The sequence below is a fragment of the Vitis riparia genome, chromosome 10 (genome assembly GCF_004353265.1).
Source record: "Vitis riparia cultivar Riparia Gloire de Montpellier isolate 1030 chromosome 10, EGFV_Vit.rip_1.0, whole genome shotgun sequence".
Taxonomy (NCBI): Eukaryota; Viridiplantae; Streptophyta; class Magnoliopsida; order Vitales; family Vitaceae; genus Vitis; species Vitis riparia.
In genome coordinates, this window is record NC_048440.1 from 14,729,539 (window position 1) to 14,745,076 (window position 15,538).

Sequence of the window (15,538 nt, forward strand, 5' to 3'; positions counted from 1 at the left end):
ATTTCCTTTTTTACAGAAGATATATTTTATTCGTTGGCAGGAGAGAGAAGGGAAAATGTAAAAATTTATTCGTTTGCAAGAAATTAATCTAATATGATATTCAAATATTAAATATAGTAATTCATAAATACTTTTCTGCAATCCCCTATTCATTTTTCAACTGTTTTATTTTTCTTTTTCCTCCTTTGTCAACATTAAAAACAGAAAGTGGACCTCATTTCATATGCAGAATGGAATTACACTTGATATCGTTGTGATTTTGAAGATTTTTCAAAGAATACCTTCCGTGCCTAGTCAACCTCTTTTAAGGATTGTTACACAAAAGAACGGAATCCAAGGATTAATTTAGGGTAATGCGCATGGTGCACAGATTTGGGTCAGACACCCAGCCAACCAGCGCATGAATAATGGCAATTCACCAAACTTGAAGCAAAATGATCGGTACCCTGAGTGTTGTGTTGTTGAAATGTAGCTCTGCAGCTCAGAGCCTCAGAACGTTCATTCTGAATGCCGCATAAAGCCCAATAACTAGAGGAGAAACTGCCTACCTAAACACGCAGTTGTTCAAGATTTATTCAAGCTCTAGTGCATATTTCAGTTTACACACATCGCATCTGTCACCAAAATGAACTTCTAATTACATGATTTGCACAAAGATATGATCCCATCTGTAAAAAATCAAACATCATATATTCAAATCCAATCTGATATCATTCAGTTGCATCTGGCAACACTCTATGCCTGAGTTCCTCAACTGATGCTCATACTCTGACAATCATGGGCTATGTTTCACTTCGACTAAAAAAAAAAAAAAATCCCCCCTAGGAAGAAGCAAATAAAAGGAAAACTGTGTTCAATCACCATTTCACAAGTCCCATACTTCACTGTGAATGAAAATAATAAATTCCTGTACATTGTTCCATGGTGCAGAACACAAATTTTATTGGAGTACAGAGACGGTAGCGAAAAATCCCTGGGGACTAGTGAATGAGATAGTTACTGCACTGCATTCAAATTGCTCTGTTTGCCCTTCAAACTACACACTTTCTAAGGAAAGCAACAATTTAAAGCAGTGCAAGCAATTGAAGAACCAATCTACAAATTATCAAAACAGTATTCCACTAGCCAAAAAATAGATTTACTTATCATCTTTACATGACAAGGGGAGTTGACTTGTAAAGAAACAAGAAATAAAGCAGATGACTAAGTATCTGATTATCCTGGTATGAAATTATACAGCTTAGTTTGTTCTTAATATTGCGTCACATCTTTTTAAGGAAAAAATGTCAGGGTAATCCACAGTTGAGAAGAACTTCCTACATAATTAACAATTAGATAGCTAGCTATTAAATCTACATACCTATTATTTTTTTCTTCCCTTGGGGCCAATCCATTTTGATCTTCACCTGCAGATACGGCATGAAAAATAGTAGGAGTGTTAGAAGGATTGTTAGTATCAGTGGAGGCTATCACATGCAAGGACTGTCAGCTGGGTTGTACAATTGTCTTCCACATACTTGAAATTAAGGCTGTACCCTCTAGGATATACTTCATGATCCATCAACCCATAAAGTTTGAAATGTAGTGGGGTACCAGACTCCGACCACTGCTTCCCTCTCATGTTTCCCAACCACAGTAACTTCAAATTGGGATCTCAATTAATAGCATCTGTCGTGTTCCCTCAACTTAAGTTTAGTTCTAGAAACATGATATCAGAACTTGGTGTTGTCAACCTCTTGCGAATTTGCACTCTGAGATAGGTAGGGTTAAAATGGCATGTTTCATGGTTGAACACCTTGGTGTAGAGCCCTCTCCATGGTGTATATATCCCAGACCCCGACCACTTATGATATAACATTAAATAATCTATGTTGCACATTTTTTTTTTTTTGGATAATTAACAAAATAAATTAATTAAAAGCACTATCTAAAGGTGCACCAAGTACACAGGTCATATACAAAGGAAGCCAAGAAAGGAAAACCAAATATAAAGGGCAACAAAAACCAACCACCCCTTCAAGGAGGTCCTAACCAATCTATAAAATCTAATATGTGGTTGGGGAGCCTCCTAAGTTGTACATGACCAACTTATGAGTTTTTTTCAAGATGTGTTATTAGTGTTTTGATTTTAGAACTGGATAGATCTTCATATATAAACTATTGCAAACAGAGGAGTCTTAGGGGTTGTGTTTTTTTTTTTGACTTTAAATCTTAAACCAACTTGCTTTAAAACTACAGACATTTTTAAAGCTAGATGCTTTTAAACTTGACAATTTTTTTTAAGACATTTTTGTTTTAATGGAAAAAAGGAAAATTTTTAACTTTTATCTTAACAGAGAAAGTAACTTTTTCTTCTTTCATTTTTCAACCTTTTAACTTTGTTATGATTCTTAAACACAGTTTTTCATAAAATAAAACCGAATTCATTTTTAAAATTTTTAGATAATTCTTGTCTTAAAAGACAAATGACAAATTAAACCACCTCAATCTTGTAAAATTTGGATGAGAATGAATTCAACATAATAAGAAAAGTTGTCATTAAAAAAAATTATTAGAAAAAAATAATAATAAATAAATAAAACAGAATGACTTAAATACATTATGTTTTTTTTTTCTCTCTTATTTCTCAAGAAAAATTTAGATCCCAAATTTTCTTATGAATTGTTACTTGAAAACAAAACCAAGAATATAAAAATCACTTCATTTGAATAATAAATCCATAAAATTCCAATTCACAAATAGAAATTCTACCACATATAGTCACTATTTTTGCCTCATAAATCTAATTCTCAACGAAATCAAATTTCATAAATTTGTATAGATTTCTCATTAAAATAAATGAAAATAAAAACATTAAAATCATAAATTTTGGATCAGAATAGAAATGAATTTACTACAAATTTTCAAAATTCAACTTCTTACCATACAAAAAAATCAAAATAAACTACCCTTAATTTCAATGAAATATTTTTAATTAGAACTCAAAACATAATTCACACTCACCTAAATACCCACTAGAGTTAATAATTCTAATTAATTTTTAAAAAATAAAAAATCAGAATTTGACATTCTTTTGCAAATTAAAAATCTAAAAATTAATGAATTAATGAATTAATCTCAATAATGAAATGCATAGTTCCAATCACAAATCCCTAATCCAAAATCCATAATCCAAAGATACAACATATAGAAACAAGTATTAACTTAGAAAATTTTTAATGTTTTCTTACCAATCAAGTACAATTAGAAACCCTATTTATTATCCAATTACCAATTTTCCAACTAATTACATAATCATTATAAAAATTTTATACCAGTAATAAATTCTGATATTTTAGGATATTTGAAAACATGTTTAAGTTACTATTTTTTCAAATTATTATTTGTTAAATTAATATATATATAACTAATGTATAGACATTTTAATATATAAAAACAGCATTCAACATTCAGACATGAATAAAAACAAGCTTAATAAATCGGACACTAATAAAAAACAAAGAGTCTAAATACTTGATGACATTTATATTTATTCAGATTTGAGTCAAATTCAGGTGTATTCAGATTTCAGGCAAAACAAGCAAATAAACAAACACCACCTTAGTGTGCAATTATACAATTAAGAAGCGTCCTTATGGTTAGCATAGAGAATTACTTATCTATAAGGTCCACCTAGACATCAGTATCAGGGGCAGTGTTATACTTATTGTACTTGAACAGGAAAATTTACTGAAAATATTGCATTCCTGAATTATGTCAGAAATCAATAACATATCTACAGCCAAGTGATGCCCATACACAATGACAACCACGGATTATAAAATATAATATTGAAAGAACATTAATGTGACAGAACAACTTTGGTCTTACTCAATTAGTAGTATCAGAATCTTCCGTCTGCCACCCCCCAAGAGTGCACACAAGCATGTACTGATACAGAATCATTAAATTTCCAGCACTACAGAAATTTCTCAAGTTGCAAAATGAGACAAAAAGGGTTAAGGAAGACTTAAAAAAGAGAACATATATATTGGCAGTCACACCTAGATTTCCTAAGCAATCTCAATTGGAAGAAGGCAGTCATATCTTCCAAAAAGCAAGCAAGTTATTAGAACTCTCAATAACTTCTATTATGAAATCTGAAAGATTACATGCATTTATATAGACTCATAGGACCCATTTTCCTAATAAAACAAGGATTCTATTTCCAAGAATGAATAACTTCTTTCCCTAATGAATAAAACATAAATAGTTAAACAACTAAATCCAATTCTAACAAACAACCCTTGCTGAATTTTGTTCCTTTTCTTTCATAAGTTTTCAAGCGGTACTTCCAAAGTTGTTCTGCATCATGTGTGCAAACACACATGCAGCACAATATACCTATGAGAGTACATAATGTTTTATATTGTACGGATTGTTACAGTCAAATCTATTTTAACAATGTTACATATTTGGCTTGACCAAGTTTCTGTTCTTCACTTTGTTCTCTCTAAATGTTAAAGTTCTTCCATGAAAGCAGTAACACTTTCATATATACCTACTGCCTACATAGGTGAGTATCTTATTCCTTATGCAGCTCATATTACTTTTCACTTTATTCAACATAAATCAATATATCTGTTTAAAAATCTTTTGCTTAAACTTTCAGTGGTATTCAATCTTTTTCAATATAATAGAATTTCCTTTTGTTCTTTAATTAACTTTGCCTAGAAATGGATATAGGCTAAGTTTCAGATCTTTACTTATTATAGTATGTTATATTGATAATAATACATATCCATCCATTTGTTACAAAGGAATTATCTAGTCTATCATATTTTTAGGTTATCTCGACTTCCTTTGTTCTAATTTGCTTCTAGTTGTAAGTTTCTTGAAATAATATCATTCCTTGTGCACACAAAGTAACTGGAACAAAATTCCTTTTAAGGCCCATATCTAAAATTTGATCGAGAGAAAAGCTAGTCAACATTAAAAAAAAAATAATTATATTCAATTTGTGAATATAAACAACTAAACAAAAGATGGGAACACCATATTGTATCAAAGATAACATCATTTCTCTCAGCTAAGAGCCAAACTTCATGCATATCTTCTTACAAGAATACATAAAGGAGTGAAATAATTTCATAGAAGTGGCAGAAAAATGAAGAAAGAGCAGAAAAAAACTTTCTTGGAAACTGGCTCAATAGATAAAGGGCAAACAAGGGTCTGTAAGAATTTTATTTCACAATAAAAATAGTACATATACACACTCTTGCAATATAATAGCACCTATAACTGTACAATGAAAATGATATATGCTCTCGGGAAACTACTTGTTGAGACAAATTAGGTAAGAATGCTTCACTGAGTTTGTTAGCCAAGAGGAGAAAAGAAAGGGGACAAGCACCAAAAGCTGACTCAACAAGGCTACTGATTTATTTATTGTATAAACAATCATCTAAAGAGCTCAAGAGGAATGAGAACTGAACATGATTGAAGCATAACTTTTGCTTAAAAAGAGACACAGGGAAGGAGTCATTAAATTTGAGCTAATGAAAAAGAGAACCAAGGAGGGGTTCTTATTCCTTGTTACCGAATCTCTTGGCAATGATAGGACGGACATCATCAGCATCAACCAGGGTCTCTAGGAAGGGAAGTAGTGAAATTAGTGCATGGTCTGACGGATCATCAAACCAACTCTTAATAGGAATCCCATTATTCACTTGCAACTGGAAAACCTGAAATCATCAAAGAAAGGAAGATTTCAATAATCAGGCTCTTTTCCAATGAAGTCACAGGCCCTTGTTTCCATTCCTCCTTTTCAAGATACCAGTAACAAAACTTTGAGGGACCATTTTCTATATTCCATTTTTATAATTGAAAGCAGGGCTCAATTATAAAAATGGTCAGATCCACCCATAGTTCTAATCTCTGTAAAATATGCAAGAATCACTAGTTCTCACTAGTGAGCAATACCCATTTCCGTTCTCCAAATTCCTAGCTAAAATAACAATTGGTTTACTAACATATTGTTTGATATCCCATCTTTTTTATTTATTATTTCAGATACCTAAGCTTATGATAGTCTGGACCACTACAGAAATTAAAAAAATAAAAAAATAAAAAAAATAAGAGTATTAAAAAATGAAGTTACATGAGGTCAAAGCCATCAAAGCTACAGGGGGAGGGTAAATACCTGGGGTGAATTATCAATTATAGCAACTTTTGCAAGGTCTATGCCTAAAACCGTCAAGTCTTTAGTGTAACTGCCATCTGAAAAAATGCATGATTCACGATAAGCTCGATGAGAAAAAAGCTTTCCATCAGGATCAAGTATATCCAAAAGTTGTTCAGCATAGATGCTTTGACTGGCAGTGAAAACAACAATTTCGAACATCTCTGCAACTCTCTCCAAGAAAGTATGGAGGTAAGGCCTCTGTTTTACATATACAGTGTGGTCTTTCATGTTGAAAAAAACAGGAAAGGTGAAATCTGCATCATCACAATGTTCCAATGTAGAATGCACGAGCGTTTCTGTACACATGTAGGCCATTGTAAATAAAATGTGGTCATGGTTTAAACATACATTCTTGAAATGGTAAATTCTATATTAAAAAAGAAGACTTAAACAACACCCAAGAAACCTACATTACGAGATATATTGGCAAGGCCATCCTGATTTTATTTTATTTTTTTCTATCAGAACAATGATGTATTAATTATGGATAAATAAAAAACAAGAGAAGGATGAGGGGTCCTCCCCACAAACTACAAGAAGTTCATTAAAGCATGAGTAAACACCTCCACCATGCAAGGAGACCTATACAATAAGTCCCATTTTTTTTTTTTTTTTTTTAATTTTCCTTTCCTTTCTTTTTGCAGGCATCCTGAATTTTTCAAGGAAGTCCTTTTTTCCCTTCTTTTGCAACTTTTTCATGTATAATTTGAAGTTTTCTTGAGGAGAAATTCAAGTCACTATTTGCTTTAGAATATCAAGGAAACTGTGAACAGTTTCTTAGGTATCCACAACAGGTCCTGAATTGCGATACTTCCTTTTTCTGAGCATGATCTCTAGTCCCCCTCCCCCCTTCCCCCACAAAAAAATATATAACAATTTTCATGTTCCAATAGAAGCCTCTAATAGAACTTAACAGACAAAAATAAAACAACAATGTATGGAAAATCCATCAATGTTCTGAAAATTCCAAGGTAGAACATATTTCAGATTATGCTTTCTCACATCTTTTCGTAGTATTTTCCCAATAAATTCATGAATCGAGAAAATATCATTATAAACTAAAGTTACAGGCTTTCCGATGTTTTAGTTGAATATGCAAGCTGCACTGAAGTTCTAATTGATTTCATTTATCTCCGGTTAATCCATACAGATAGCTAAATGAATATCTCTTTTTTCACTCTTTTAAATTCAATGGCTCTTAAATTTTTGAGTTACAATTAAGATTATGCCACATATTCACAATGACCAACTAAAACAAAGGCTCCCTCTAAGCTGACATAGGTTTAGACACTGAGGAATCCTTTTTCTTCTACTCAGTAACTCAGCTGTCTTCTTATTTCATGTATCTAAGGCTTACAATACTTGCCCGACCAGTGCATGGGGCTGCATCTGAATAAGAAAAAATTTCTTGCAACATTGAAAAGGATGAACAAAGCTTTGATCCTTCAAAAGGATATCGTTAAACAAGACAATATCATTACTGGAAATTAAATGGAATAATATCTTATCTCAAAGGTAAAAAGTGGGAAATCATACAACATGCACACAAAATATTAAAGAAACTGGACAGCATGAAGAATGTAGAGTTGCAGGAAAAAGGATAAGAAATAAATTTTCTTACCATCCAAATCAAGTACTAGAGTAATACTCTTCTTTTTCCGTGTTTCCTTAGGCAATATAGTAGGCCGAGAATTTGCTACCACATCAGATAGGTCTGGTAAATTTCTGATAAACAAATGTGGATCAAAGCACTCTGCTTGATCTTGGTCAGAGCAAGGGTTTATGTCAGATTCCTGGTTGCAGGATCTCATCTGATGAATTGCTAGATATAAGCTTGAATTGTCCGAACCAACCATGGCTTCTTCACAGGAAGTAGGACCGTAGATATTTCTAGCTTCCCTAGTATCCTCAAGGAAAGGTAGTATCATACATTGCTCAGCCACATCAAACAACATACTTGGTTCACCATATTTGTAATCAGGAAAGGGATTGATCCCAGTAATGTCATCATACATGGAGTTCCCATCAATGGGTAGGTCTGCAACAATCATATCAGAAATGTAAAAATCTGATACATTGCAAGTTTGATAGTCAGATGAGCTTCTGCTGTTATCATCACTATCATCAGCTATCAACTGTGCCAAATAAGGTTCATTGTAGCTCCCTGCAGTGAAATGAGAAAAGGGTAAGCATATGAGAAACAATCTCTTCACAGAAGCATGGTTCTAATGTTTAACGGTATTCCCACTCCCTACAAGAATTCTTCATGCATGTTGGAAACAAGATATCGCCTTCTGGTAACTTGAAATAGTTACCCAATGCAGATTTGAGTGGGAAACCATCTCATATGTAAAAAATGGGAAGGAAAAATATCAGGTGCTGTCCAAGTGCATAAAACATGTTTCAACACACAAATCATGTAAGTACAAAATGAGAGGGGTAACCACTGTATAAAGATCTGGTCTAAAATAACTACATTTCCTGCCAAAATATGGTTAATAACTTATCCATATTTACCTTCTTAGCTATCAAAAAAAAAAAAAATTAACATTTCCACATTCTACTTCTTCAAACTGTTACCAAGTTATAAAAAAACATTAGCTCCTTTCCAATGAAAGCTATTAAGGAGATGCAAATCATGCAGGTCCTCATTGTCCTTCCTTCAACCAAACAACTAGTGAATACGTTTAACGACAACACATATTCCAACAAGACCACAATAAGGAAAGCACATTAAAACTTCACCTAGAAAAACAGAAGATCGTCAAAGCAGTATTTTTTTCATATACATTCAATCATATCAAAAGAGAGAACTGGAAGCAAGTGATGGAAAAATTTGCATTTGAGTTTTCTTTTAGCTAGATGCATCCAAGTTCATAACTCTTTCTATTTATTCTTTTATTCTGCTGGAGACTTTTCACAATACCTGCACTGTTGAGAATATTTAGTTCACTGTGAACGTCAACAGACTCAAGAACAGGTGAGAAAATTGTCTCTAAGTTTGATGGCCAGGGGACTGTGGCATATTCCTGCACAACAATGAACCATTATGAGTTTTTGTCATGGTAATAGAGTTTATAACCATACTACTATACATATGTGCGTGTGTGTGTGTGTGTGTGTGTGTGTGTGTGTGTGTGTGAGAGAGAGAGAGAGAGAGAGAGTATATGTAAAATGACAACACCTCAGATAAGCCAAAATAAAATGAAAGGAAACAAGAGATTTTTCTTTAGGGTATATTTCCTTATACTTGTCTCCATGTATAAGATTACACATTTTAGTTCTCGATTACCCCATATAATTGTTAACTTAAAGGAAAACAGGCACATTTGGGAAGAAATAGACTGCATCTCCTACCTGCACCTTGTCATGATTAGTCTCATATGAGTCGTATCCAACCATAACTTTAAATGATTTCCTTTTACTAATAATGAGTTCTAGAAGTTTCTAAACATCCCTTTTCCTGTCAAAGAAGTATATGGTTCTCAAGCTCCTCCAAAGGTGTGTTCTTTGCTTGGAAGGCAGTTTAAGGAAAAACTATAACATTAGACCAGCTAAAGAGGAGAGGTAGGGCTCTAGCTAACTAGTGTTACTTGTGCAAGTGTCATGAGGAGATGATCAATCATATCCTTCTTCATTGTGGTGCAACCTGTAGAGTCTATGGTATGTATAATTCTCGCTCTTTAATGTGTCATGGCTATTGCCTTGTATGGTGAAATATGTCTAGTAATTTTTTGAGGAAAAGGCATAGAAAAGCTTGGAGATTGGCCTTGTTATATTTGTTCTGGACTATTTGGCAAGAGAGAAATTGAAGAACTTTTGAAGGTGTCGAGAAGTTGATTCAATTGTTAAAGGATTCTCTTATTCAGATATTCTCTTCTTGGTCCAATTTTTGTGTGAGGGCAAGATGCTCATTTGTGTATGATTTCTTGCCCCTTTGGCAACCTTTATATATTTCCTGTGTATTTAGTTTCTACACCTTTTACTTGACATTTTTAACAAATTGTTATTTTGCCAATTAAAAAAATGGGAGGGAGAGCATGGAGAAAATAGCCTATGTAAGCTACGGAGTAACGTACGAGTCTCAAACCTTAATTTCTCACCCATAACCACATAACAACTTGTGATAAAGAGACATAATAAAACGAGTCCTCAGTATTTGCTCAAACACCAAAAGATGAGTTGAGTCCAAGCATAAAGTAAACAACCACGACAATTATGTGTAAAAGAAATAAGAAAACAAAGAAAACTAAATATCCATGATTGTTTTTAGTTATACCAGCAAGATAATACTGGCACACTCAGAAAGTGGGCAAGTACTGAATAGTCAAGGTTGGCATGTCTAAAAGACAATCCAGAGCTAAATTTTTCATCATCTTATGTAAAACAAATTTAAAAAAAAAAAAAAAAAAACCAGCTATTCTTCCCTCACCTTCTTGCAGTGAAATTTCAGTATACACCCTATAGAAACTCCTTTATAAAACATCCCAAAAAGACCTCTTCTATACCTCCTAAAGCTATTGATTACACAAAATAAAAACAGAATGACCAACTAACCATGGGAGATTCCAATATCATAAACGCATATAATAAGTTTTTGGAGAAAGAAGTATAAATATCCTCATTTCGACTCTGAATCTCCCACTCCAGTCGTTGTTTTTCTTTCTGTTACTTCTAAAGTAGCTTCTTCAACTTCAAACACTTCAATTTTAGATATTTCTTTTCATTTCTCATCAAACAAATGGTTAAAAAATAATTCAAAAATGCCCAATTGGGTAAAAATTTGAGTTAGATCGTGCTATTTTGAAATCAAATGGTGTTTTTCATAGCAATCCAAGGAATTGGTTTACTTTTGAACATGTTGTGTATTGTAAATTTTTAAAACTATTTTTATATCAATACAACTACTATATTTGCTAATTTAAAAAAAATGCAAAAAAAATACAAATAAATAAACTCATATAACAAGTCTTGAAATATGAAATTTTAATCTCTATGATTAACCATATTTGCTAAGTACCATATTCTCCATAGTTATGGGATCGACTAAAGATGACAACTCCATCTGAAACTGAAGATTTTCAGCATCTAGCAGTTCTTGCTGGTCAATAGCTGCTTCATTACTTCCAGTATCCTGTGTGGAGACTTCATTGCTTGAAGAAACTACAAGAACAACAAGTATACACAACTAAAGAAAAGAAATTTCAAATAAAAAAGGCTAGAAATCTAAAATACACAGCTACAATAACAAAAAATAAAAAATAAAATAAAATTTGATTGGTAACTACAATAACAAAAATGAAAAGCCAAGCATACATCACATCCCATGAGAAATAATACTTATACATAATGCATTGTGTTTGTATCTTATGATAGACAATTCAGCACAAACCATGCACATATGAGAAAGCCAATTTCAATTGTTTTTGCAGCTTTAGGAAATAGACTTTAATCCTCCCCTTAAAAAAGAAAAAGAAAGGTAAATAGGAATTTATTAATATAGATCCTCATAGGAACTCTAGAATTAAGAAGACACCTACCCATGCTTTGCATTTTCTTAAGATGTTCTTGAGCTGTTCAATTTCCATTCTACATGTTTTTTTTTCCCGATAGGCAAAGAAAGGTATATATAATATTAATACAAAAAGGCACACTGGAGTACACAAAACGTATACAAGAGGCATCTAAAGGAAAGGCCTCAAAAGAGAAGCCACAAAAAACTAAATTTCCTCTTTCTACTGCGCTTAAAACTCTTTTCAGATTTAAATAGAAAATTTTTAGTATAGTTCCTTATTGGAACTTTAGTATTAAGAAAACTCCTAGCCATGTTCTGCATTTTTTGAGATGTTGTTAAGCTTTTTAACTTCCCATTCTACTGAATGCTATTCCTTTTTCTACTATGTTTGAAATTTTTTCAGATTTTGTATTTGTTTGTTTCCTTAATAGGAAATTTATGATATATACAATAAAGGCACCTAAAAGAATAGTTGGAGAGAGAGAGAGAGAGAGAGAGAGAGAGAGAGAGGAATGACAGAATATTCAAGGACAAGATTTCTAATCATAATTAAAAGAGTCTTTCCCTGTTGGAATGTTCTAGTGTCCCCTTGAGGCTTCCAAATTTCTCATTAGCAGATTTTGTGGATGCCTTGGGCTTGGATTAGGGAGTATTCTCTCAACCCTATTTTCCTTCTTTTCTTACATCTGGGTACTTTGTGTATTTCCTAATGTACATGGGATGTGCTCACTTTTCTGTTTACGCATTCTCTAATGACTAATCAATTTCTCTCTCTATCAAAGATTCAGAAAGAAGAACAAAAAAAGGGGGGACCTAACAAAAGGCAGTAACCCAAGTACAAGGTGCACCATGGCTAAAAGAAAAGAAAATACAAATGAACACTAACCGGCCTGACCCTACTCCAATTTATGAATAAAGCTAACAGGGAAAAATTAACATCCTCCACCAAACATTTAGCCCATGTCAACAAGTAATTTTTTCAGATTTTATTTTCAACGCTGCATAAAGGAGAAACCAACTAAAGCATTTGAAGGCAGGCCATAAATAAAATATTTACTTGTCACTTGCAGATTAAATGTCTTAACATGTTTAGTTTGCTGATCCATCTGCATCCAAAGCAGTATATTATTGTATTATTGATGTCAAATATAACTATACAGTTACATAACTATAAATTTCTAGGCCTTCCTTCTATAAATAAAACTTGGAAAAGTCCCACAGGCATGGTCTGATTGGGTGGGCATGTTGTCTGCACTTTGTGAACTAAAGTAATGCAATATCATATTTCAACAACTTACCTTATTCCAACCTTAATTTTCAAAATCAGATATGACAATGAGGCAAACTATAAAAGTTCAGTATTTGCAGTTTACGCTGACTCATTCTTTGTTACGTAAAAGTACCCATGTAATTACATGATAACTGATGCACAACATGGAGATCTAAACATCGGTACACAATACAGTAAATAACCTGCCATTCTTAAACTCTTTAGTCAACATAGAAAGATTTCTTCCAGTGGAAAATTTGTTTTGTTACTTACCATCCTGACAACTTTGAATACATGATTCAAATTCTGCTGTTTGCTGAGAAATTCTAATGCGAGAGCAAGAATGCTTGGATATTGTACTTGACTTCTGACATACATGGAGACCATTTTTTTGTCTTAAACAGTCCGCATTCAACTTGGTTTTCATCTTTAATGATGGCATTTGATCTGTATTTCTGATGCGGGCCACAATCTTGAACCAAGTACATCAGTGAGAAACAAGATGCCTCTAAAAGGTTAAATCAGCTGCAGCACAGAGACTGTCATGCAAAGTATCAAGATAAGAAGCACAGACATCAAAGAAGCCACTGTGTAGACTATGTATTAGAATAAAGATTGAATTTTTCAAGATGTACAAAGAATTATTAGAATCATTCTTCAGGCAATATCCTAGGAAAAAATACATGTGTATGCATGCGCTCATGTGTACAGGAATGTGGTCCTATACTACAGCAGAAGTTGAGGAGTTAAAAACCAGGTCTAAAAACCTATCATAACACTGAATCAACCCAGCCGTTGCATGGTACTGCTATTAGATAAGAATTTGAGTTATTCATTTTAGTGTTTACATAAGCCTAATTTCTAATTCAATAGCCTATAATGCTTCTCTATTAGCAATTTAAAAAAGGTCCAGGACTAAGAGAATAGTCCTTGCTCCTTACCAACTATTAAACATGAAATCATGTATTAAAAACTACACAGCATAAACACTTCAATTGAGCTAAATAATCATGTCAGACACCTGTCAGACACCACCACTCAATGGATTCTAGTGGAGCATTCCTAAATTTAAGTTTCTTCAACTTCATAAGCAGTACTTGATCTACTTGAGAATGTTTGGTAATATGAAAGTGCATAAAGTTTTACTCATACACAAATTGATGTGATCTCAATTGAGTTAAATAATCATGTTGAACATATGTCATATGCCAACCGTTCATGGTTTCTAGTTGGGTGCTCCTAATTTTGTTTTCTTCAACTTCATAAACAGTTGTGCTCCATCTACTCCACATTATTTGGTTAATATGAAAGCTCATTAAACTTACACTCACACACAAACTGATGTGATCCATCATATGTGACCCATCATATGTGATCCATCAGGTGTGATGTTTTTTACTATAAAATAATCTATAAATTTGGCCATGTTTTACCCTTATCCTTAAACCATAATTTTTTTTTAAGTTGCTGAATCTGATACACAGGACCCATGGCAACCTAGGAGGCAAAAGGGAAAGAAAACTGTTCAAAAGAAAAGAAGAAGAAGAAGAGAAAGGGCTAAATAAGGGCAGAAGAAAGAAATAGTAATCCAGAAAATCCTAAAAATAAGAACGAAAAAACTTAGACCATTTACAAAAAAAAAAAAAAAAAGGGGGGGGGAGAGAACACACTAGGAACTACATACCCTTGATGAAAAGGCCCAAAACGATTATACTGCATGCCAAGACATCCAAATTTTCAAGTAAAGCCCTAAGAAATCAAAGTCAACCAAGTGCTTCAATCCAACAAAGTAAGCGAAATTCCATTCATTACAGCAACAAATTCACAGAATAATACACCAGTTCAACAAAAAAAAAAAAACAAAGTAAAAAACTACTGATCAAGCATCAGAATTTAATACAATCCAGAACCATAAACCCTAGAAGCCGCAAGCAGAGACCATAATTACGCACTTCAACTACTAATCACGCACTAAAGACCCCGTTTGGTCACCAAGAAATCACGGGAAAAGAAAAGAAAAGAAAACTCATAATCCCGCAAATGTCACTGCGAACCACACCCCTAACAAAAATCCTTCCTCCATTTTCCCACGTTTTCTCAGCAACCAAACGGAAAAGAAAACACACCCACAAACCTTTGAAAAAAACAAAAACAACACAGGAAACAGTAGAAAGAAGTAGTGAAGAAGAAAATCATAAGAGTGAGATAACATTTACCTCTCCAACTGTTATGTGAATTATGAAGATGAAGGTAAAGGCAGTAGATAGAGAGAGCGAGGAGAGTCTCAATGGGGACTTGGGTCTGAGCGTTGAAGAAGGGCCGAGGACTTGAGAGAGGAGACTAAAAAAATGCTATGGACGGCTGGGATCGGATCTTCCCATTTTGGTTTTCCGCCGGTAGAATTTCGCCACGTGGAGATTAAACCCGGTCAGAATGACGCGTTGACACGTGCTGCTTCGCGGAAATAAAGGTGCCCCCTCTGTCACACCATTGGCATTTAAACTAATAAAATAATATTTATTCCCATTTA

The 15,538-nt window shown here is 33.3% G+C and overlaps 1 protein-coding gene across 4 annotated transcripts; it reads right to left on the reverse strand.

The window, feature by feature from the left end:
• Window positions 1–360: 360 nt before the first annotated feature.
• Window positions 361–15,324, reverse strand: LOC117923569. Of its 4 annotated transcripts, none has more exons than XM_034841917.1 (8): window positions 15,225–15,324; window positions 13,282–13,547; window positions 11,244–11,386; window positions 9,150–9,252; window positions 7,845–8,387; window positions 6,182–6,519; window positions 1,361–1,406; window positions 361–548 (listed from the first exon to the last, which is right to left on the reverse strand). In XM_034841917.1, exons 2-8 carry the CDS (start codon window positions 13,448–13,450, stop codon window positions 529–531), a joined length of 1,362 nt encoding a protein of 453 aa, XP_034697808.1. In that variant the 5' UTR covers window positions 13,451–13,547; window positions 15,225–15,324; the 3' UTR covers window positions 361–528. The 4 variants fall into 4 exon arrangements, 3 of the variants coding, with proteins under 3 accessions (XP_034697808.1, XP_034697806.1, XP_034697807.1); XR_004652638.1 differs by lacking the exon at window positions 361–548 and adding an exon at window positions 3,871–5,723 and having other exon boundaries at window positions 1,103–1,406; XM_034841915.1 differs by lacking the exons at window positions 361–548; window positions 1,361–1,406 and adding exons at window positions 5,190–5,723; window positions 14,693–14,757 and having other exon boundaries at window positions 15,225–15,286.
• Window positions 15,325–15,538: the final 214 nt, after the last annotated feature.